The sequence below is a fragment of the Beta vulgaris genome, chromosome 9 (genome assembly GCF_026745355.1).
Source record: "Beta vulgaris subsp. vulgaris cultivar EL10 chromosome 9, EL10.2, whole genome shotgun sequence".
NCBI classification, from domain to species: domain Eukaryota; kingdom Viridiplantae; phylum Streptophyta; class Magnoliopsida; order Caryophyllales; family Amaranthaceae; genus Beta; species Beta vulgaris.
Genome location: NC_079210.1, coordinates 51987800 through 52013650, shown reverse-complemented (window position 1 = coordinate 52013650; position 25851 = coordinate 51987800). Strand labels below are relative to the sequence as shown.

Genomic DNA, 25851 nt, shown 5'->3' with positions numbered 1-25851 from the left:
AATAATCTAAACAAAATCAGCAACCACACATTGTACATCAATTTAAAACCGCCCATCTCTTGAACTTCTCTGGCAAAATTTGTTGAATTGAAGTTTAAGAGTAAATTTTATTGGAAAATTGCAAAAAAAAATAAAAATATGGGAGTATGAGTAGAAATTAATGAGAGAGTTAGGAAGAGAGAGAAAAGAGTAGCTATTAATAGGGAATAAGCAGCCAAAGAGTGATGGTTAGTATTAATGTGAATAAGTGATGAGTCAACAGTCATAATTGAAAGAGAAAAAACTAAAAAAAAAATTGCTCCTACCAAAAATCAAACCCACGCCCCTGTTGCCAATCCCTTACCACTTTACCACTAATCCAAAATGCTTTCCTTTTGTTTTAATTTCAAACATTTAATACATATAATATATTTCGGGGCCCCTTTATTTTTGGGGCCCTATTCCATCGCCTATACAGCATGGGCCAAGAACCACCCCTGATGCCCAATTTCAATGGATAGCCCAAAGTAGCAAATGTAACAATTAATAAATCACCCTTTTTGCTTGGATGACCATGTACTAGACGTTCATGATATATTTTGGATGCCAACTAGTACTTTTACAATAATATTTACAAATCTATTTCATTTCAATATTGACCTTTAGTTTTAAATAATAACTATTATTTGGACCCGAGCGTTATTCCGGGTTGGTTACGTTTCACAAATTTGATATGCATTTTCTTCCATTCCCATTAAAATATATTAAGTAAAACTCAACATTTAAAAGATACAAATATAATAATGTGGACACTTAAAACATGATTAAAAGTTGGTCGAGATGGTTACTGTGTCATATATAATTGCAAGAGGTCACGGGTTCAAATCTTGTTGCAAGTTAATTGACATGACTTGTCATTTGTGTACACATTGGACAATTCTAATGGAGTAATAGAGGTGCCACGTGGCGTGTATACATTGTCACGCACGCCTTTTAATATGTTTGTATAGATAATTAGACATATAATAATAATAGTAATATAGGGATTTAGATTGGTTGCATATATGATGTGTTTATTTCATATAGATTGTTCAGCCAAATTCCCTTATCTTTGAGAGTCGATTTGAGCTTTTTTGAGCTCGATTTTTGCGTAATTTAATATGTTTGGACTTGTTTACGTGTGTTATATGTTTTTGTACATATTATGCATCTAGTGCCTTTATTTGAGTTGCGAAAAGGAAGTCCAATGGTCACAAATGACCCATAAGATTCGAGAGGTTTCACAAGTGGTTCGTACGAAGATTGCACGGGAAATCCGAGAAATCACTCTCGCCCGGTTGACCGGCCGGTTTGGCCGGACCGGGGGAGCCAAAAAGTTCAGCACTAAAAGCCATGTGTCGCCCGGTCAATTGGGCGAGAAGAGGGCCAAAAATTGCGCCCGGCCGGGCACAGTTCTTCTTGAGCTCGTAAATATAGAACACTGTCGCCCGACCGCATGGTTTTTCGGGAACGTTATTTTTTGCCTTTTTAGCCCGTTTTTATAAAAATTATAAATAGGTTTTTAGTATTTTCGATTCGATCATCTATTATTTTTCGTTGTTAGGTTTAAACACTTGTTGTCTCTCTCTACCTTGGTATTACTCTTTGCTTCGAAGATTATGAAGATCGTTGATTTCGTTTCTATTTCTCTTCAATTATTCAATATTCTTTCTTACTTTGTTTATTTTGATGAATTCTTCTATTTGCATTATGTTTATTGTGTTTATTATTATCATGGGTGAGTAGTATTTTTCTAGGGTTTAGTGAGGGAAGTCATGTTTAACCTATTTAGTTGTGGTTTAAAGTTCTTCAATATTTGGATTGAATTAGAGTAATTCCTGTTGATTTTTTATGCTTGTTTAATTCATGTAATTGCGTAATATCATGGGTTATGTTTAGCTAATAGGAGTTAGAATCGAAATATCGTACTCATTAGAAGCTTGTTACAATTAATGGTTCTCATTATGTTGAACGACCGAACTAGCATATGTTGATCTAATAGTTGTTAAGACCCGACCGTCGGATTAAAAAAAAAAACTTTAATTATTCGAACCTCAATCCATGTATTGTTGAATTATATTATAGTGATTAAATTGGGTATAATCATGGTTGACCGATCGATTGCCCTAGGTTTTTAAATTATTTCATAATTAACTTCCATCATTTTGTGTTCTAGTTTATTCTAGTTTAGTTATTAATTATTTAATCAAATTCCTCCTCGTTTTTTGGATTGATCTGTATTTGCCAGTTTCTACTAACAACAGACACCATACACTTGCGATATACTAACTCTGTATTTTTTTAGGTACAACATTTGTTTTTCCACATTTGTTGAGATTCTTGTTTAGACTTTGACATCTCTTATTGGGTATACGTAAAAATTATAAAAAGATATTTGGAATCCTCGCATTGAGACGAATCTAACAAGACCCCACTTGACTATGTTTTTTTCTTATACAATAGTGTGAGATAACTTAACAAAGTTGGTTGATTAATAGTGCCAAAAAGACAAATGATGCAACTAAAAAAATACTGAGCTAATATATATATTCTAAAACCCATCATATATCGACGTAAATAAATCTATTCAAATATATTAAAAGGCGTGTGTGACAATGTATACACGCCACGTATCACCTCTGTTACTCCACTAGAATTATTCAATGTGTACATAAGTCATGTCGATTAACAAAAGTAAAACTAGCTTGCAACAAGATTTGAATCCCTGGCCTCTTACTATTATAACATGACAGAATTACCATCTTAGCAAATTTTTAATCATGCTTTAAATGTCCACAATAAAAATTTAAATTACCATTTAGAAAAAGACATAATACAATAAGAAACCGCCAGATAATCAACCCATTTGGTAAAAATAAACCCGGAGGCCATCGTTTTGCATTATGAAAAATGAAAACATCAGTTATAGAACTATAGAAGTGGAAGTAAGGATGTGTAAATCAATAAACATTAAAAAAAACTAAAAATCTATTTAGCACGGAAACTCTCATGAAAAATATGTTTCCCACTTTCGAAACACGAGAGGACAAAATTTCTTTGAAAGACCAGCGACTTTCCTGCCTCAATCATCTTCAGTCACAAAATGATATTTTCTCAACTAAAAATCTCTTAGCTAAATCTATAGTCTATGCCCTATTATATACATCTTTTGTCGGTAATAAAAAAAACTACAACAGATTTCTATGCAACAATAGTTATTTAATCTTAAATTTTGGATTTCACGAGAAATGAACAAATGTGGTGTTCATAGGCTTTTTCGAGGCAACACAAATGTGCCAAGCACCGCGCAATGTTACAAGTCACATTCGCTTTCCTAAGAATGTTTCAGGAGAAAATATGACCAGGCCAGGAAGAGTCCAAAAATGTCCCAAAAATCGCCAAAATTGAAGGTTATAATACATGTTTTTGTACTTTCCCGTGGCCCGAGATTCGAATGGCACGGGGTGCCTTCTATGGACATGGGATGTCATTGGAAAGGAGTCAAGTGGCTTGGAACGAATATATGGATGCATTTACATTCATTTTGAGACAATTTTGGATTTCACTATAAATGAACAAACGCGGTGTTCAAAGACTTTTTCGATGCAATGCAAATGGTGCGAAATACCCGCTCAATGTTACAAGTCAAGTCGGCTTTCCTAGGAACATTTCAAGAAAATATGACCATGTATGCCTGGAGAAGTCCAAAAATGTCCCAAAGACAACCAATATTAGAGGTTATATACAAGCTTTAGGACTTTCCTAGGGCCAGAGCTCCGAACGCCACGGGATGCCTCCTAAGGACCTAGGAAGTCATTGAAAATGAGCCATGTGACTTGGAACGAATATGTGGATGCCTTTACGTTCATTTCGAGGCAATTTAAGGTTTCACGAGAAATTAAGAAATGGTGTGTTTAAAGGCTTTTTGAGGCAACACAAATGGTGCCAAGCACCCGCTGAACGTTATAAGTCATGTCGGCTTTTCTAAGAACGTTTCGGGAGAAAATATGACCAGGCCCGGAAAAGTCCAAAAATGTCCCAAAAACAGCCAAAATTGAAGGTTATAATACACGCTTTCAGACTTTCCCGGGGCCCGAGCTCCGAACCCCACAGGATGCCTCCTAGGGACACGGGAGGTCATTGGAAAGGAGTCATGTGGCTTAGAACGAATATATGGTTGCCTTTACGTTAATTTCGAGAGAATTTTGGGTTTCACGAGAAATGAACAAATGGGGTGTCGAAAGCTTTGAACACAAACACAAATGGTGTCAAGCACACGCGCAACATCACAAGCCACGTCGACTTTCCTAGGAATGTTTCAGGAAAAAATATGACCAGGCCCAGAGAAGTCCAAAAATGTCCCAAAAAACAACCAAAATTGAAGGTCATAATACCCGATTTCGGACTTTCTCGGGGCCTGAATTTTGAACGCCACGGGATGCCTCCTAGGGCCATGGGAGGTCATTGGAAATGAGTCGTGTGGCTTAGAACGAACATATGGATGCTTTTACGTTCATTTCGAGGCAATTTTATGGTTAAAGAGAAATGAACAAATGGGGTGTTTAGAGGCTTTTCGAGGCAACACAAATGGTGACAAGCACCCGTGCAACATTACAAGTCATGTCGGCCTCCGTAGGAACGTTCCGGGAGAAAATATAACCAGGCTCGGAGAAGTCTAAAAATGTCCAAAAACAACCAAAATTGAAGGTTACAACGCTTTTGGACTTTCCCTGGACCCTAGCGCTGAACGCCACGAGATGCCTCCTACGAACATGGGAGGTCATCGCCTAACATTGACTAAATTCTTGTGTAATACATAATGTAGCAATAAAAAAAACAGAAGAGTAAGTGACAACCTCACAAGTCATACCTTGTATATGTTCAGCTATCTAAGATTTAGTTAAATACACCTTTTTCTTGATTATTGTTTTGCGATACAATGCCACAATGGTCAATGTAATCCTATTCGGCTAACTATCCTACATTCATATTTCAAAAAATACTGCCTCTTGTTTCATCCTCTGTTAAAAGACTGAAGAGAGAACTGTCTTCATCATCATGTCTCTTGCCTTTACTACTATCATTCGCTTGAGATACAGCTGGTGCTTCTGATAAAGATGGAGCAGTCTTCTTTACAGCTATGAAAGCAACTCTCTTGTTTGACATATAATTAGGCTTAGATGAGCTCGAAATTGGGGAAGTCATTGAACTAGCAAGGGAACTGTCTTCCAACGGGATACTTTCATTTGGTTTTAACACGTTTCCAGAGCCTTGTTCAGTCGATGAAGGCATTTGAGTTCGCTCGGTATGATGGTCTTTGTATTCGTTGGACATTGGTGGTGGTGATTCAGGACTGTTCCTCTTGGAGTTCGAGAGACTATCTTCACCCTCTTCGTTTACATCAGCTTTCTTAGAATCAAATTCATCGTCTAAGAGAAATAAGCATGTAAACACAATGTAAAAAAGAGAAGATCAGATATCAAAGATGATGGATTTCAGTGACTCAAAAAAATTGCACTTCAACTGTAATTAACATACATGTATATACATTGCATTTTTTTTTTTCACCAAAAAAAATATACAAGAAGTCCGGATCTCAAAGATGGGCCGAAAACATTCAATCTCAAGGGTAATTTTAATGTTTCCGTCATACCGCCGTTTTTTCCCTGGCTAAATAAGTGGTTGATTTACAATTTTTTATAGTGTGCAAGGACATTGGATGAAAAGAAAAGAAAAGAAACAATGTATAGAGGTCGCTGATGAGGTGGGGAAGTTACCTCCAAGAAGAGAGCCAATACTACGATACTTCACAGATGTTCCCAGAGTTTGTACTGTTTCTGAGCTTCCACCTTGATGTATATTGCTTTTAGCAGATGTTTCTACCAACACAAATTTATCTGTTTTCCACACACCCTCCAGGACCAGAACTTCCTCCTCCTCCATTGTAGGATGATACTCGCGGAAAACCTAAATCATTATTGGTCATTGAGCTCAATAGAGATGCAAAGCTCTTCGAAAAAGAAGCAGAAGACTGAAACAAAGAAACTGTGATGATGCAACACGTTACCTCTATTCCATCTCGAGTTATTTTTATGGACTGTTTCTTCTGAGCAAGGGAAGAGACTTCATTGAACACAGAAACAACATCCAGTAGCATCTGTATCATGCAGAAAACATCAGCTACTAAGACGGATAGAATTTTGCAGAAGTATAACTTGAACTTTCAACTGAAATGGTGAAATCAATATACAAGCATTAACAACCAACTGAAAATTGATTGAAAAGGCTCTGCACAGATTGTTAAGCCTTATCACCAAGACCTGGCTTTCTCATTCCCAAACTTCACCTCCTCTACAGACAATGCACCTACTTAGCAATTAGCATAGTAAATACTCCCTCCATTTCTTTAATATATGTGATCTTTCTATTTTAGGCCGTTCCAAAAAAAAATGGACCACTATAGTTTCTATTTCGTAAGTTAAACTTTAAATCTTCCCGAATTACCCTATACTAATACTAGTGACCCTCAATGGTACCATGAACCCCAAAGAAAGATTATATTGCTATATTGGAAAAGTATGATGGACAGGTTGAGATGAAAAAGTCAAAAGAGTGAAAGATAGATATGTTACTTTAAGTTTATGTTTGGGAACATAAGCTGAAATAGAGCTGAAATTGACAAGGTAGCTGAAAGGAGCGATCGGATAAGGTAGCTGAAAATTTCAGCACCTTAAATTGAGATGCTATATCTGATAGCAACTCGATTTCAGTCAATTTTTTAGCTTGAAATTTTATTTAAGCTCTTATCACAAACACGACTATTTATTTTAGGTGACTTAAACTTTTAGCACCTACTCATTTAAGGTGACTTAAATGTGTTGCCAAACAGAGCCTTAACCCAATTCCTTACAAGTGAGTGAGTGACCCTCGAACACATGTAGCCTATATTAAGAGAAAGGAGGAGTAATATATAGAAATATATTGATTGACCAAGCAGTAGCCAAGACACTAGTAATTCTTCTCACGGCCAGATACCAAGTAATTGACTGATCTAGAAAACAAAGTGGCTAGCGAAGCCTATATTAGTTGCAAAAGGTCATTCAACATGCAAAGTACAAATTAGTCCAGTATCTGCTAGTAATCAGAGTGCCATTTGTTCCCTTCCGAAGGCTCTACGCACCCTGCCAATTGACCAAATTGGTAAGAAAAAATTACCCTCAACGACAATTTGGTAAAAAAATTTGCTTTATCGACAAATTGGTAAAAAAAATTGAGCTCCAGCGACAAGTTGGTAAAACAAAAATGAGCTAAGACGACATTTAAGTAAATGAAACGAGTTTTGACGACAATTTGGTAAATAAAATGGATTCCTAGCGACATTTCGGCCATATTTTCTATGATTTTTCAGCTTGATCAACATTCAATATGTGCATTTACATGCTTTTTATATAGATTTTTCGTGTTTTTATCTAATTAAGTTCTCTTTTCACTAGACACTATTTACCCAATTCGAAATAAAATCTTATAAAGTGCACGTTTGGATCAAATCGTAAAATTATAGAAAAAATTTGGCCTAAATGTCGCTGGAGGCCGGAGCTCAATTTTTTTACCAATTTGTCGCTAGAGCCCTTCTTTTTACCAAATTGTCATGGAGGATCACTTTTTTTTTACCAACTTGGTCAATTGGCCCATACGGGGATACAACTTATGTTCACACAACAATAACAAGTATGCTCATCCTAGGAGCTTGTGATTTTGGAAAGAGGAAAAGTAATACAAGAGTAAATCCAAGTGAATAAGAGAGCACGATTTTAGATTTCTAAACGCAATTGCACAAGAGCTCATAGCATTACAATGATGACGATGACACATAATTCAGTGTGGATCTCACTCACACCCAAGGTTGGTTCGATGAGGTCAAATACACAAAACCTTACCCTATAGGGAGCAGGTTCCAAAGTAGATTCTCAAACTTGATCATGATTGTTTCTACCATGCAGAACTCCCATAAGATAAGGGAAAGATTATAGCTGAGGAGTAGGCCTGCACAACATACTCTTATTCAGGTATATTCATGCTAGACTCAGATTGTTCTTCGGTGACATGACCACAATGTCACATATGATCAAGAAAATATGACATATAATCATAAGAAAAACACGACGACTATTGCTAACAAAAAGATAAAAGTTTTAGATGCTCCGTGGAGTACTATGAACTTTGAGGTAAGGAACCAGATAACAAGGAATTAAGAGAAAATCAGGGTAGTTGCAATATTGACAAAATCAGGAAAATCCAATCACTTACAAGTTACAACCCCCAAACATTTTGAGAGATGAGGTTCTCTCCCATTACACTTTCTTACAAGAAATTTTCTGGATAGCCTCTATTTAGCTCTTTCTCCTTACCTGTTTAGTTACACCAACATTAATCGGCGAAAATTTCCACTTTTTTCTTTTCTTCTCATGGGATTTTAACTTTCCCACCATAATAGTGGGATTTCTCCTATTGCCATTGTGTCATTCCTGGGAGAAAGCTAAGGGCCGCAAGGCCGAAATAAAGAAAGACCAGAAGAGGGTCTTTCCCCAGTTTAGTTGTTTAAGAAACTATCTGACTGACTATTTAGGGACTCCCGCTAGTACCCTCGGTCACTGACTCTTGAAGGATGATCTCAACTAATTGCCCTCACTCTAATGCTCCTTTCCCTTTTTTCTGGCATAAGTAAAGAGAACTGGTGGTTTGGGTGAGTTCTCTGCAGTGGTCCACAAAAACCATTTGTGTTCCGTATATCAATGAAAGAGCATCAAGAAATACAACTCAAATTTGATTTCTAGTATCGATAAACAAAAGGTTGGAAGCCAACTGGTTAAAAGTAAAAGTGGCACAAAATTCTGCTGTCTAAGAGATTTTGTAAATAATACTATGGCCAGTAACTCAATGTACCAAACCATTGGATCCAATAATGAATTTAGACAAGCTTTAGGTGACATAATAAACATAATAAAAGTTCAAAGAAGATAAACAGACTCTTACCTGCTGAACCAAAACTCTGAGGCGAGCAAGCAGAGCAAGAATCATTACAGAGAACCCCGTGAAAAATGAACGGGCAAGCAGAGTAGATATTTCGCTGTAAGAAAGTCAAGGAAGAACCCAGATATTTTTGTGGTTGTCATTAAATCATCAACCAAAAAGACCCTACTTGAGCAGAAAACACGAATTAGTGCACTTCGCATGTAAGCTAACAAGATACAATCATTAATTTCAGAGATTCATCTAAGCAAAACACAAAGGATGCGTAGCTGCCTTCAGCATCGGCTCAACCATCTGCAGCACCAAAATTGACAACAGTATAAGAACATGTCATTAACAAGTAATTATTGAGTAGCTGTATCATGTATGGCACCATATAAAAATTCAGTAGATGATAGGTTAATTTAAATTCAAGAATATAGTAAATTGTACATCAAATGCACAGCGTCAATTCAAAGTTAAAACAAGGCTTCATATTCATATAGCTACAATTAAGAAAAAACAAGTTTAGATTTCATGGGTAGAGCACTAGAGCCCCACCCTCACCCTACTCTCTTCTGAAAAAATAAAGAAAGAAAAAAAGGAAACTTGCAGGGGTGAGGGAGCAGGGAAGAATCTAAGATAACACGACATGAGGGAAGGGGAGAGGAAGAAAGAGAGACAGAGGACATATTATTTCACACCTCGGATAGCAGGCGTGCTGCCCCATGAAGACGTTCCATGAAATTGAATCTTCCACTGTCACATTTCCTCCTCTTCAAACTGTGGAGAAAAGGATGGAAAATGTTGTTTATATACATTGGCTACAAGTAGTAAAATAAACAACTGTCTTTTCTTCTCCCAAGCCACATCAATTTTTGGTGACTAAAGGTCTCTTCTGTTCAACTTATTTATACTAAATTTATCTTGTTTAATCTGAACTTGTCTTAATTTTTAATTTTTCTAAACTTGTCTTAATAGTACTCGAAAACAACATTTGACAAACACCAGTGATAAGTTGACACTCCGTAACAGCTAAAAAGTTGATGTTGTTAGAGTTCCAAAGTATCCCCAACAGAAGTTCCATCAGCTCAACCAAGGAATGGCTATTAGAAGGTGGACCCCGCACAATTTGTTAGTGATATCTTTCCAAACCCTAGTTTCTATCAAGATCACAAGGTTTGCTTTATATCAGTAAGCAAATGCCAAAAAAACAAAAAAAAAAAACAGAAATCACACTTTCAAACATCATTTCCATACCAAACAGGTCCAAAGTGTAGGCTAATTGAGGATCAAAATCAAACTCACAGGGGCAGGGGGGGGAGGGAGAAAGATCATTTGGAACTGTGGTTGGGTCCCTAATGATGTTCTGGAGATAAACTGATCTTAGCGATTTCAAGAATAAAGAATTTGAGTCACACCTAATATGGCTACTTCCTCACCCCTTGAAGTCAAATTAGATAATTCCTTTAAAAGAGAATTATGGCTACTTCCAAAATATGATAGCAACAATAGACGCTTTTGAGGTTTCTTCAGCAAATCTACTCGTAAAAATATTCTTCAAAGTTATACTACTTTACAGAAAGGAAAACTCCTCGTCAAAATTCTTCCCCAAATTTTCACTTACATGAAAAATAAGAATAAAATCAAGCTGAACATACACAGCTCCCTTACCTTTCCAGAAGATGTGCCTTTTGTTTGGCTTTTCTTCCAGTGAATACATTAAAACATGAATCTAAAAGCTCTTCCATGTGAATTGAATGAAAAAGCTTTAGATTTCTTCTTACCTATATCACAAGGAAATGCAAAATAGTGATGGTAACAAAAGGTAAAAATCAGTAGCATGAATTTGATATGTATATACTACAAAAACGACAAACATGATCCAACAAACCAAAATTTAAAAAAAAATGAAATTTGTAGACATAGCAACATTTAGCAGAAGAACCTTTAATAAATACTGAAAATAGGAGGATCTCCGATGCTGATTCTTGTTTTTATATATGATCCGGTCAAGAATCCCGGATTCTGCTTGCAACTGACAGAGAAAAGACTTCAGCCTTTCCTCAAGAACTTCAACTTCAACCTGTGCAGCCATTGAGCTCAGCACAAACAATTCCTCACATGAACAAACCTACAAGTATAAAATGAACGATAATGCATTAGCATCTCACAAGGTCCAGAATGATCATAAGCCTTGGAAATCTGAATACTTCATAAAATTAGGCTGCTAAATCAGTATTATCACAAACTAAGTTAATACATACACAACTCCACAGTTCATAAGCTAATAACTACTTCCTCCATCCTTCTATTATTGCAACTTTTTTTACTATTGCACTATTCATATCCTAATGTAACGTTGATTATGTTTATTTCTAACATACATCAAGTAAATGTTATTACATACTAATATGTTATCGGATTAGTGTCAATGTATATTTTCACAATAACTAACCACCAGGCCCGTCCCTGAGCCTGGGCCCGAGGATGACAGGTCACTTGAAAAATTGATTTGACGAAATTAAACAAGAAATTTTCTTATCATTTTGTTCCATGAAAAATACAAACATGAATTAAGAAGTTATACCAGAAATTCATTGGAATCATAAGTTTATAACATGTAAACAAGAAATTTTCTTATCATTTTGTTCCATGGAAAATACAAACATGAATTAACAAGTTATACCAGAAATTCATTGGAATCATAAGTTTATAACATGTAAACAAGAAATTTTCTTATCATTTTGTTCCATGAAATATACAAACATGAATTAACAAGTTATACCAGAAATTCATTGGAATCATAAGTTTATAACATGTAAACTATCCATCCCTGAAAACATGAAATAACATATACTTCATGAGATAAAGAAAAAATAAGTTGAATTCATGAAACAAACAATAACAACCGCATAAAACCAATCGCATGAATAATCACATGAAGTAGACTTTAAAAATCGCAATTCCACACCAAAATCCGCAACAAAACAAGTAGATTCATCTAAGGAACAAAACAACAACCTGCAATTCGAGCTTCTGCAATTCGAGCTTTGGAATTAGCGTATGAGTGACGAATTTGCGTATGACTTATGAGAGTTTCTAGTTGTTCTAAAGGAATTGACGAATTTGCGTCTTTCGGAGTGTTACTCGTTATAGCCTTATAGGTTATATTATACCTATGAAAAGTATGCAATGTCTTCTGCTAACATCCACAATCCCTTTATAAATAAGTTTTATGGTAGCTCGCGCTATGGTATTGTTATATGAATTGTGCGATATGAAACGTTTTCATGAATATAATGAATATCGAAGTTATGACGAATTTCATGAAATAGCGATCAGGGGCGGAGCTAGACTTAACGAGACTGTGAAAATAAGCAAGATGTGGATGGAGACTGAAATTAAAAAAAAGCAAAGAGATAGAAACAAAAAAAAATTGTGACCTATGTGCAAATTGAGTTAGTCTTATAAGAGACCATCTAATTTTAATTTGAAATTAGGCATTTTTTTGTAAGATGAAGGGGACTCACTTGAGGGTTCAAATGATCCTATGAGATTAGCTTGCAACAAGATTTGAACCCGTGACCTCTTGCTATTATAATGTAACATGACACAATTACCATCTCAACCTACTTTTAATCATCTTATAAGCGTCCACATTATTATATCTGTATCTTTTAAATGTTGAATTTTCCTTAATATATTTTAGTGGGAATGGAAAAAAATGCATATCAAGTTCGAAAACACAATACCAACCCGGAACAACGTCAGGGTCCAAATACTAGTTTTCAATACATAAAGTGGGACTATATTGTAATACTAGGGGAAAAAAAGGAAGGGCTGCGGAGGAAGGGTTGCGCTTTTTCTAAAAGCGCAACCCTACTAGTGAAGGGCTGCGCTTTTGTACAAAAGCGCGGCCCTACACAACAGAAGGGCTGCGCTTTTTTATAAAAGCGCAGCCCTTCTGACTAAGTAGGGCTGCGCTTTTGAAGAAAAGTGCAACCCTTCTTAAAAAAAATTTGAAAATTTCAAGTTCGCGGGCTTCAAATATTAAGCGGGATTCGTCAAATATATCCCTCATTCTTCTCTCTCCTCTCTCACGTCCCTCATCATTCCTTTTCTTCCTTCTCTCACATCCCTCCTCCTCTCCTCCTTCTCTCTAATCCTCTCAAAAACTCCCAGAAATGTTGCGACAAAAACGCTGAAATGATTTGCACGAATCATGCCGACGGAGTCCGATTGCCTATTGTGATACCTTTTCGGAAGCGGAACGAGCCAACGAGTCAAACACACCGCTATGCTGTGACGTTTAGGCTTTTTAAGCCATCCAAGTTCGTTTAAGCCTCCAAATAGCCATTTTAAGTTTTTCCGAATTTTTTTTTCCCTTAAATTATGTATTAGGGTTTTGTTTTATGTATTTAAACATTATTAGGTTAATATTTGGAGGTAGTTCTTGTATTTTCAGATCTATAATGTTCTTGTATACTTCTCTTTGTTTATTTTGATTAATGTTCTTGTATACTTCTCTTTGTTTATTTTGATTAATGTTCTTGTATACTTCATTCTCTTTGTTTTGATTAATGTTCTTGTATACTTCTCTTTGTTTATTTTGATTAATGTTCTCGTATACTTCTCTTTGTTTTGATTAATGTTCTTGTATACTTCTCTTTCTTTATTTTGATGAATGTTCTTGTATACTTCTCTTTGTTTTGATTAATGTTCTTGTATACTTCTCTTTGTTCGTTTTTTTCATTTTCGTTTCATTCTTTTTTTTGTTTTGGGTTTAGTATTTTCATTTTCGTTTCGTTTCTCTTCTCTTCTGTTTAATTTCAGAAAATGTGAGATTATGAGTAAAAAAATGTCAAAAAAAAAAAATTATTTTTTTTTTTTTTTGGTAGGAAGGGCTGCGCTAGTTAGGAAAAAGCGCAGCCCTTCTAGCTCATAAGGGCTGCGCTTTTTCCTAACTAGCGCAGCCCTTCTAGCTCAGAAGGGCTGCGCTTTTTCCTAACTAGCGCAGCCCTTCTGAGCTAGAAGGGTTGCGCTTTTTCCTAACTAGCGCAGCCCTTCTAGCTTAAGGGCTGCGCTTTTCTAGCGCAGTCCTACTTAAAAAGTGAAGGGCTGCTACTGAAAGGGCTGCTGTCAAAAAGCACAGCCCTACAGGCCTTTTTCAGCGCAGCCCTTCTTCATTTTTCCACTAGTGGATGAGTTAAAAGGGAGCTGTATTTGGTGACCCCCTTTTTTTTATCTTGTCCAACTTTTGGGGTTCTCGAAATTCACCTTTAAAGTATATGTTAATTTAAATCTTTATATTGCCAACGGATAATAATATAAATATTTATTACATGAAATATGTTATGTATGTTCTTTAATCTATTAAAACAATGTTATTCACTTATTATATTAAAGAGAAGGTACACACTCTTTTAATTGAAACTTGTATATTTTTGTGTAGAATACATGTATGTTAGAACATGTCTTTAAGATAGATACCCTTATTTATGTTATGTCTAAAACCCATAAAATCTCAAGATGGACCTAAAATTTATAGAACCATACACAAATTAACAGACAAGAGAGGATCAAATTAGTTGGGGTTTGTAAGGTTCTGGCCTCGATTTTTCCTTGTTTGCATATCTAGATATAATACACAAGTTGTATTATATATATACTAGCCTTCATATGCATGCGATGCGTGCGTTAATTTCAAAATTTTATTCTATTAGATACTTCATTCGTACTTTATTTATGATTAAACTTAAATATGAAAAATTCAACAGTTAGATGAATTTAGATATATTAATTCGCTAATGTAAAAAAAATAAAAAGGTTGTGAGTGATTGTTAACATTAATTTTTTGTGAATGAATATTGAACAGAAAGAACAAAAATAATGAGTTGGTTTAACTGAATGAAAGAGTATCAAAGGTAGTGAATGTTCAGACTTTTCATGTGCACGTTATGTATGCCATCTTTTTTTAATAAGGTATAATTAAATATTTTGTCCATTTAATTTTTGATTGAACTATTTGATGCATATACCATTTTAAACTTGTTTTAAATGGCAAGTTGGAATGAGAATTTTTAATGATTTGCTTTTGTAATTTTTTTCATTCCATTAATTAGATCATTAAAGATATTTTAGTCACTTCAAAAGAGGACATCACACCTCCTCCCTTGGCTTATATAATAGAGATACAAACACCTTAGAGCATAATGGCTAAAAATGCAACTTCTAATATAATGTTTAGTGCGATCAAAACTTGACCCTATTAAGTTTTTGGTCCAAGATTTGCCACTACAGTAACATAAAGTGTTACATGTTTCAAAAGGCTTTTTAGTACTTTTGCATGCGATTAACGTCCATTTTGAGTGGCATGATGATCTAATGTGAACTATTAATGGCCTAACAATGGTCATATTCATAGATACTGATTATCAAGAATAGAGCAATGGCCAACTATATAGCACATATACTTCTTTATTTTAGGTCACGTATTTGTACCTGTACCCATGTCCGATACAATATGTATCCTCTACGGGTGTAGACATACCACAACGGGTAAGCGTACCATTTCTAAAATTTCAAAATATTGTCGTTTTTCGTCTCCATACCCGAATCTGTACCCATTTTCGTATCCGTCTATGTACAACCTACATGGCCAATGGTAGCATATATATGATGATGACTGATGAAGGATGAGGCATGAAAAACAGCAAGCAAGAGGAAAGACTAATATAATGAGAGGGACTTCATGTTGATTTGGTGGTTTTCTTGCCACCTTAGATAAACAAAACATGATGATAGTAGATGATGTATTGATGTAACTTTGGGTTTGAGTTTGTACCACGCATTGGGAAAGCAATGCAATAAGACTGACCATTCTAGATTTTAGATGCATGATGTAGCTTACTTAGAGGTTGACTTCATTTGTACTGCCCATTGGGCAAGCAAATGAGCAATGCGAGAAGGCAGACCACCTTGAGTAATACTACTACTATTGTGTTCTTTTTGGATTATGTGACTTTTTTTTGGTTGGGAGGAAGAATTTTTTACTTATAACCATCTTATAAGGTTGACTTTTCGGAAATAAATATCTTATAAATACTTTTTCTTTTTAATAACAATCTTATATTCCCTCTATTCTACTCCCTCCGTCCCATAATATAGTGCCTATTTCATTTTTGGTGGTCAGACTTTAAAATCTTTGACCGAATATTCTCATTTGTAGTTTCCAAGACATATTTTTTGGTGTAAAATATAGTTCCGGTTTCTTTTGGTGTAGTTTTCAAGACATATTTTTGACCTACAGTATCTTCTATTTTATATTATTAGTAAAAAATATAAAAGTTGATATTATGAATGTAGACATTGAGGCGAATCTAATAAGACCCTATATGAGTATATTTTTTTGTATATATTAATGAGAATATTTGGTCAAATTTTTAAAGTTTGACTCCCAAAATAGAAACAAGAACTATATTATGGGACGGAGGAAGTATGATTGTTTTAATTTTAGATAACCAATTGATGTATCTATGAGAAAAAAAAAATGGAACATTCCGTGTGAAAATTGATGATTTATTAGTGGAATCCGTTTAATGGTGGCAATCTAAAATAAAAGCAATAGTATAAGGGGTAATTTGAAAAATAAATCGACTTTATAATTACTTTTTTAAACGCTCGAGTTAAGAGAGTGATTCAATCGACCGCCAAAGTCAAGTAATTAAATGCTTATATCTTCAGAGATTATTCCATAATCCTATGCGAACACTCGCAATATCTACCAATATCCGATGTGTCATTCTACTTTGATACTCGCAAATCGCAATAATATCTTCTACTCAATTACCACCAAAACTCAAACAATTATGATATTATCAGCTGAGCCATACTAAGGGTATAGTGCGTCCTTTTCACCTTATAAAGTTTCAGGTTTAATAATCCAATTAGGTTCATAAAATAAACTTCAATAATCTCAAATAATTCCAATTTAGATACAATCACGAAAGATAAGATGAAGAGCACTTAAAGTTGATCTTAAAATTTTAAAACACAAAATTAAAAACTAGGAGTAATATCACACACAGGTCAAACACTACGAGATAATAATTTTTTTCTCTAATGTGCACTGTGACATATAATAAAAACAAGGCATTCTCTACTGGATATTTGAGTCAAGAAAAAGGTATGTAAGAGCCCGTTCGTTATCGTTTTTTTGTTTTCAGTTTTCAGTTTTTTTGAAAACTAAAAATCAAAAACTGAAAATCAGAAAAAGTGGTTTTCACTTTTCAATTGTCAGTTTTCAAAATCATCATGCTCCCAATAAATTCGACTAATTTTTTAATTCGTTATATACATATATCATATAACTTTGAAAATAAAAATAAAAACATATAAAACCACAATACTACCGAACGGGAATTGTTTGTTTGGTTAATACTACAACCAGCCACTATTTTAATTCTTGAGCGTAATGTAAAACTATGGGAGCAAAATTGAAATCAATGCTAGTTTAGCTCTTCACATAATGTAGACATAACGTCCAACATCTGACAAATTGAGTACAAAATCATCCATTGCATATTTTTGCATATAGAGTAACTTGCCTTAAAAATTAATTTTCTTGCTTTAATAAGAGATCTGAGGAGGTCAAAATCTTGGGAGCATATATGGTAACTACTCTTTCACTGATTTCTATATTCAGGTGGATTGAGGCATTAAAAACGTCAAGGTTTTCAAGAGCATTAATACAAATATCTTATGTTACCTTAGATAGGTACCTTAATAATATTCAATATATAACTAATAAATTAGCCAAACCCTTTTGTCACCACTACTATATATAATCTTTGTTTTGTTAACATCAAATACTCCTTCCTCAACTTTAACCAAATCAAAGAAAAAAAAATACAAACAACAACATGCCTAAGAACCTCCAAAAATCCCTACAAGAATACCTCTCCAAGATCAAAAAACAAACTCCACACCTACAATTTTCTCATAGTTCCCTCTCCTCCACCACTAGCAAGATCTTATCAGGGTGCAAGCACCCCAAGAGCCTCTCGTTTAACGGCGATCGCAAGTCTCGAAAGAATTATCAAGATAATCACAACCACAATAATGAGACAGCGGCCACCTTAGAAGACATCGATAAATTCCTTATCGAGAATTTTAAGTCATTGTACACTCAAGACCATGATAATAACAACCATAACAATATTGATTACGAATTTACTCGTAATAGTAAACAGAAAGGAAAAGCTCAAGAGTATCAACTAGGCCCAAAAGATGATATTACTCTTAAGGGAGTAGGGATACTATTTGACTCCCCGAGATTCTTTACTCCCCCTTCTGACCTTTGTGGGTTCCATCGTTTTTTTACCTCCCCAGTCTCCTCAAGCTCGTTAATCGAGGAGGCGAGGATGAGTCATGTGGGGACCACATCAACCTCCGAGGACGGCGGGTCCACTTCAGCCTCCACGGTGGACACCCGGGCCCACCCCGACGACTTTGTTAAGGATGACACGTTGGTGATTCCGGGAGGAATAGAAGATTGCATTGCACTCCTAACAGTGTCACCAAGTCCATATCAAGATTTTAGGAGGTCCATGCAAGAAATATTAGAAGCAAGGATTAACAACAATCAAAGGGTAGATTGGGATTTCTTAGAAGAACTATTATTTTGTTACTTAAGGTTGAATGAGAAAAAACAATATAGGTACATTCTTAGTGCATTTGTGGATTTAATTGTGGTTTTGCGTCAAAATTCGAGCAATAGAGGGCCGGATAGGCCACGGAGCTAGTTAAGAAGCACCAACAATAACCCAAAAAATTAAGACAATTTGCTTTCTCATTAATCGAAATCAATTCATGTGGAATGTTATGGGGATAAACGTTGCAATGAATTTCAAATAATCTTGTATTTCCTTGATTTAAGCATTGCTTAATACTCCATTAACATATGAATTTGATTAGTTGTATTTTTAATGAGATTTTCATGATCTTCAGTGTAACATTGTCCCTTTTCGTAGTCAATATATAATATGACTTAAGTGGGATTTTAGATATTTCTATTTGAAACTTGGGTACATGTGAGAATATATTTTGTTAGTGGTGTGACAACAATTTGAGGGGCAAACAAAGGACATATATGAATTGCTAAACATTATATTGTGTCTTTGAAAGCATGCTATTTTTTTTTAGTGAAATTAAATGATAGTTATCGACCCGAAATTTTAATACATATTTGCAAGATTTTATTAAGGAGGTGTATATTTCACTTGAAAATATAAATTTTAGTGATGATCAAGTTTAATTGGGATTGATCAGGTACAATCAAGTGTAAACATAAAGGAAAATCAAAACTTATTAGGACCAAACTAGCCTAATAAATTTAATTTTAGATAGTTTCACGAGAAGACAAAGCACCAAATTAAACTAAATGCAATTTATCTTTATCTAGGTAAACTGTCTATTGGAAATTGTTCAAGGATGGCCAAGCTTTTAAACACCATTATGTGTACAAATAATATCTTCGTTTGTGATTGCTCCAATCCAACTAACCAAATTAAATATTTATACTTTGTCATTTTAATACTCCATTTGTTTAACGTAGGATGAAAAGTGCATGAAAAACACAATTAGACAAAATAAAACAAACATTGTGTGAACCACCTTGCTTTACGTAAGCAAATCTCTTGTTTATTAATAAAATATGCCAATGTGAATATGAATTTGTAAAGTATATAGAAATACAATCATTAATGTTGTAATTTTTATTTTATATTTTTATAATTAAAGTAACAGCCCCTTTTATTTTTATTATATTAAAAAAAAGGCCCAATTTATCGTTACCTATCTTTCTCTCTACCAATCATCCAAGCCTATACGCATCAAATGAAGTCATAGTGAAACTCACTATCACGCTTTTTCTTTCTCTTAACCTCCCTTTTTTTTACGCAATAAATGCTTCATGCTAATTAGCAAATACTTCTGTCACATCTACGTAATTATCTTTGCACCTTTCTATACACTACATCAGATCAAAAAGAAAATAAATTAAAGACATTTTACTACAATTCCATATTAAAATGACATTTATTTATTAAGCTCTAATAATGTTCATTTTTTATGGGATGGCAATGACGATCTATTATACATTAGTTGCCTAGTAGGAAAGGAGGAATATTGCAAAAAAAAATTATCCATATGAGCCACGAAAACCGTACAAAGAAGGGGAAGGGAAACCGTACAAAGAAGGGGAAGGGGGATTTGAATCTGTGACCTATCATCCACAGCACCTCAATCTTAACTATTAGGCCAAGACATCCTTAATTAGGAGGAATAGGCAAAATGACTACATCAACAATTATATTAATATGGTACATCTGATGCTAGTCGATCGATATTCCTAAGGTGTACTCCATTCAACATATACATAAAATGCTAGGCGTAAAGACATAAAAACTTTTCTCTCACTAAAAATTGAGAGCCTATCTCACTAACAATTGTGAGCCAGCTGGATTTCTTCCTTCGGTGGAATTCCAATCTTTCAGCCGCCTTTCCTTTCCTCAATCTTCAGCCGCTTTTCTTGCCTTGTTGATCAACACCTGGCAGCATGCATGAATTAAGTGTGGATTCGTGGCGGTGAATAGTAATTTCTTCCAGGTTTGCTTTGTTCTTACTTCCTTTTTATCACTGTTCGTGTATTATTACTCACCCAAATCCGAAAAATTTCACTGCTTTTCTTTACTGTTGTTTTTTTCCTTGCAAACCTATATATAACTACAATGAGTACTGGAACCCAAACCACGCAAACTGAAAACCTTCCCATTCGCTCCATACACAATCGCATGGGTGTTTTTCGTTCCACAACCATCGTTCCAACCACCGCGCTTACCAAATATTGAGTGGACTCACTCAGTTGTTGGGCGGTTTTTTGATAGCGCCACCTTCAAAGCTTCATCACTAATATAGTGAATAATCACTGGGTCACTCGCGGTTCTTTAGGGTGCTTCGAACTGGTGATTACTATATCTTCGAGTGCCAAGACCAACGCGATCGTGATGCATTACTTGAGTGTCACACCACTGTTATTGATGGTAAATTACTTACCTTTCGTTCTAGTTCAGCTAATCAGGTGCCTTCTACCATCAATTTTAATTTAGCCACTATCTGGGTGAGAGTTCACAACCTGCCATGGCGATTTCTCGAGCATGACTGGACTTGCCGTGTACTATCACATGTGGTGTGGTGGAATTTGTGGAGGATACCGGGCCTGGGTTAACTAGGGAAGTTTTCTTGTGCGAAATTACTAGTTGATCTTTCTCGTCCACTTGTCCCAGGTTGTTTCTTGCCTTTAGATGATGGTGAAGTGGTGTGGGTGTACTTTAGGTATGAAGGTGTTTTTTAAATTTTGTAAGCAATGTGGGTGTGTAGGCCATCATACTGCTAGGTGTCCTATGTCCGCCTATGATGCTCATCATATTATTCATCGAAGGTTTTCGGAGTTTGAGCATGACGGATTGACTTTAATGTTTGGCCCCATTGAGACTCCGCTTTACACAAATATTCTCAAAGGACTACCTGATCGTTTTATTTATCGCAATGCTCGTGTAAATTTGGCAAGGTTTGTTCCGGAAAACGATCCCTTTATGTTTGACGAGAGGCATGTTGAAATTCATATGGTTGATTCGAGTTCCGAGGAGGAACCATGCAATGTTGATTCACCGAGTTTACACGAGCATTCGCCTGAACCACCTAACATTCCTTCGCAACCAAATAATCCTTCAGGCCGTGAATCTGAGGCACATACAAATCCACCCATGACTTTTTCCAGCGGTTCTGTCGACAGTGTTAACAGGGAAAATGAACCACAAGAAGTGGTGGCGTTGTCGGGGAGGCGTGTTGGTGTGGATGATATTACTTGTGGGACGGTTCAAAGGCCGGGAAATAAAACAAATGTGATGCGAGGGGCTTCGACGAGGGTAGGGGGTGATCCGTCGAGTGGCCATGCAGCGGCCGAGGGCTCAGTTCGGAGGCCACGACCTTTTCGTAGACACCTGGGTATTACCACAAGACTTCCAACCACCTTTCGTGCAGATGTTGTTAGCAAGGATCCTATTCCAGATACGGGTACGGGTAATGGCGTGGATGGGGGAAACTGTCAGCATTTTGCTACTAGTCCTACTGGTGCTTGGAATGATTTACATGGGAATGGCACTCTTGAGGCTCTGGTAGAACAAGGATGGACATGGAATCCACCACCGGCACCAAATGAGGCTGGACCTAGTGAATGGCGCACTATGCGACCACCGCGTTCGTCCGACCAAGAGGGTGAAATATGTGGTCGGAAACGCCATATTCGCAGCTACTCTATTGACGGGGTGGATGATTTGCTCGGGGACTCTAGTTCAGCAAGCCAAAGCAGTAAAAGACACCGTTTTGCACAATGGGAAACTAAAGGTGGATTTGCACCAACTGGGATTCAGACTAAGGCATTGACTGATGTGTCCATGGCACGATCCATGGGAGTTGAACCTGGTGATGAAGTCACTTCCAAAGCTTCCAAAAAGCGCAATGCAGCAACTTCTCCACCACTTCCACGGGAAAATGGATTTTCAACGCATTAAAGTAATGATGATGAGGCCACCAATTATCACATGAAGCTGACAAGATTGATCGTCGTTTTTCAATGATGGAAAATTGTCAGATGATTCTCCTAGTGGTAGTGACTGACCCAGATCGGTCACCACCTTATTCCATGAATATCCTCTCGCTCAATTGTCGGGGTTTGACGTCCAGGGACGCTCCGATAATTCCGTATATACTCTGGTTAACATCTACCGTACGTCCAATGTTTTTGTTTTGCAGGAAACAAAATCTACAGTACATCATGTACAGGGTTTGTTCATAGTACTAGGCCACGTAGTGTAGTTGGGTTGATGCTGTAGGTGCTAGTGGAGGAGTGGTTGTTTTTTGCTGGGCTCCTTATGATGTGACTGTACTTAGTTCTATGTGTAACTATGTTTTTTGTAAAATCTCTGTAATAATGGAATGAATGGTACGTTTTGTTCTTGTACGGGGAACCGAGTCATCAACTACGCCCAATGTGTGGGCTCACCTGTTTCCAATTATTATCTCCTATCCGATTTTCTCATTATTGGTGATATAAACCAATTAGATCATTATGAGGACAAATTAGGTGGGATGCACTATTAGGGGATGGGAGGATTTTACTAATTGGAAACATGATTTAGAATTACAAGATATTCCTTTTGTGGGACCTCGGTTTACTTGGACAAATAACCGAGAAGGGTCAGGTTTGATTCTTGAGCATCTTGATCGTACATATGGGTCGCCAGCATGGATTAAAATATCCGCTTAGTTATGAAACATTTTCCAATCCTCATTCTGATCACTCGCAATATTTTACCAGTCAGCGCCACCATTATTCCTCGGCGGCGACCCTACCAGTTTGAAAATTGGTGCCTTACACATTCAGATATTCCGAATATTATCACCTGTTTGGAAAAGGCCATTGCAGGATCTTCTATGTACTGTTTTACCAAACATCTTTCATTATTACGTCAAGATCTAAAGAGATGGTGTTTGGATCACAAGGTAGTATGGGGTATTGATTGGAAGGATATTTCTGACAATTAACTACTTGCGCTGGCCTATTGTAATTTCAGCAAGGAAATGATTTTATGAGTCAAGACAACAGTTAATGCGCCAGGCTAATTTGGCTCATACTTACTGGTCGCAACGTTCTAAGGATAAGTTTTTCAGGATGGTGAACTTCTACAAGTTCTTTTTTAATAAATTGAAACAGAAACAACGTTCGGCTTACATTTATCTCCTCAAAACTGCGGAGGGTGATTGGACTGATGATGTTCATGCTATCTCCATTGAAATCTCGCGACATTTTAAAAAGGCTTACTACCTTCTCCTTTTACGGAGCTGATCCAGCGTATGATGAAAATATTGGATTGTTGCTTCGGGAACTAAATCTTCCACAACTTTCTGCTATCCAGCAACAACAACTCCTTATTCCTTTTTCAGAATTAGAAATTCATGATGCCATGTTTGGAATTGGGAAGCTAAGTCTCCAGGGTTAGACGGTTCTACAGCAGAATTTTTCAAAACGCACTTGGGACTGCTAGGGGTACCGGTATTCCAGGCGGTTAGTCGATTTCTTACCACGGGATTCATTTTGCGGGAATGGAACCAATCGCTTATTGTCTTACTACCTAAAGGTCCTAATCCGAAGAGGTTACTCAATTTCGGCCGATTAGTTTATGCAACACATTTACAAATGTGCGTCAAAATGTTTGGTAAACAGATTACGGCCTTGTTACAGGACTGATCAGTGAATATCAAAGTGCCTTTATTCCGGGCGGATATGGACGACAACATTTTGATTAGTCATGAGCTCACTCACGTCATCAATAAACATCGTCGTGGGAATGTACATCTTGGGGGATTAAACTAGACATGAATAAGGCCTATGATCGTGTTAACTGGGTGTTTCTTTTAAGAGTTCTCAGAGCATATGGGTTTCCTGAACATTGGTTACGATTGATTCAACAATGCATCTCTACTGTCACATATCGAATTCTAGTCAATGGACAGGTTTCGGAGGCCTTCACTCCTCAATGTGGCTAAGGCAGGGGGATCCTATTTCCCCATATTTGTTTTTGTTCTGTATGGATATCTTGTCCCGTATGCTAACACAAGCCACAGATATTCGGCACTTTGATGGTATTAAAGCACACAGGTACGCACCTCCTATTTCCCATCTTTTTTTTGCTGATGATGCTCTTCTTTTCTTTAAGGCTACTACTGTTTCTTGTACGAAAGTTTCAAGACTCTCGCACGTTTCTGCTTGATTCGGGTCAAATGATAAGTCTCACCAAGTCATATGTGAAATTTAGTCCTAATATTCCTCAAGGGTGCTCACTGAGTATAAAAGTATTCTCAATTGGAGGCTACAAGTTCTTGGGAACATATCTTGGTACACCAGTGGATATTCAGGGGAAAAAGACTCAGCATTTCACTATTTACTGGATAAAATCTCACAACGTATTACTGCATGGAGTCATACCCCTTATCACAAGCTGGCAACTGATTCTTATCAACTCGGTTCTCATTGCTTCAATTGCTCACATACTTCTGTTTTTTCTTCCAACAACCATTGCTAAAAAGGTGGATGCCATGGTATCGAGATTTTTTTGGGCTAAACCTTCAGGGAAAGGAATTGCTTGGCGACGGAAAGATTGTTTGCAATATGCCTAAAGGGCTGGGGGACTCGGACTACGTAGTGTTACGTTCATAACCGTGCATTGCTGATGAAAAAAGTTTGGCGTATTCATCGGAATTCGAATTACTAGTCAGCCAAGTCTTTGCATCAAATTCCCTACATCTACTTCGCATATTTCTATGTTACATTCCTTAAAAGGACAGAGTCTTGGGGCGCGGAGTTTAAATCAGGCTGAAAGGATTCTTACTGATAATTATGCTTGGAAAATTGGGTCTAATTCAACTCTACGGGCTGGTCAGAATCGATGGGTCAATGGTCAAATACCGATATTCCGTGATCGGATAACACTGCGAACAGCAGCTGCTGTCACTGTTGGGTCCCTCATTTTACCCTCTCAGCAAGCTTGGAATATTCCCAGAATTACTTCCTATTCACTACAGAAACGATAGGGGCTATCCGAGGGTTAGAATTGCCAAGTCTGGCAACTCAGTGTGACTTCCGTATTGGCCTCACACAGCTTCGGGTAAATACACCACTAAGTCTGGCTACTATTTACTTTC

General features: G+C 36.4%; 2 protein-coding genes across 2 annotated transcripts; one reads left to right on the top strand and one right to left on the bottom strand.

The window, feature by feature from the left end:
* Positions 1-4762: 4762 nt before the first annotated feature.
* On the bottom strand, positions 4763-11234 carry LOC104904663 (hypothetical protein). Its single transcript, XM_057391802.1, has 9 exons — positions 11202-11234; positions 10976-11113; positions 10702-10814; positions 9732-9810; positions 9314-9342; positions 9052-9145; positions 6086-6175; positions 5796-5985; positions 4763-5447 (listed from the first exon to the last, which is right to left on the bottom strand). Exons 1-9 carry the CDS (start codon positions 11217-11219, stop codon positions 5011-5013), a joined length of 1188 nt encoding a protein of 395 aa, XP_057247785.1. The 5' UTR covers positions 11220-11234; the 3' UTR covers positions 4763-5010.
* Positions 11235-17918: 6684 nt separating this feature from the next.
* On the top strand, positions 17919-18989 carry LOC104904662 (transcription repressor OFP14). Its single transcript, XM_010692993.3, has one exon. The coding sequence runs from the start codon at positions 17952-17954 to the stop codon at positions 18831-18833; it is 882 nt and encodes a 293-aa protein (XP_010691295.1). The 5' UTR covers positions 17919-17951; the 3' UTR covers positions 18834-18989.
* Positions 18990-25851: the final 6862 nt, after the last annotated feature.

Excerpts from the sequence above, each read along its gene's own strand:
- LOC104904662 (XM_010692993.3), top strand. The coding sequence starts at position 17,952 with ATGCCTAAGAACCTCCAAAAATCCCTACAAGAATACCTCTCCAAGATC.
- LOC104904663 (XM_057391802.1), bottom strand. Across the intron at positions 9,343-9,731 it reads CAGCACGCCTGCTATCCGAG|ATGGTTGAGCCGATGCTGAA; the intron begins GTGTGAAATAAT and ends TTGGTGCTGCAG. Across the intron at positions 6,176-9,051 it reads TCAGAGTTTTGGTTCAGCAG|ATGCTACTGGATGTTGTTTC; the intron begins GTAAGAGTCTGT and ends TGCATGATACAG.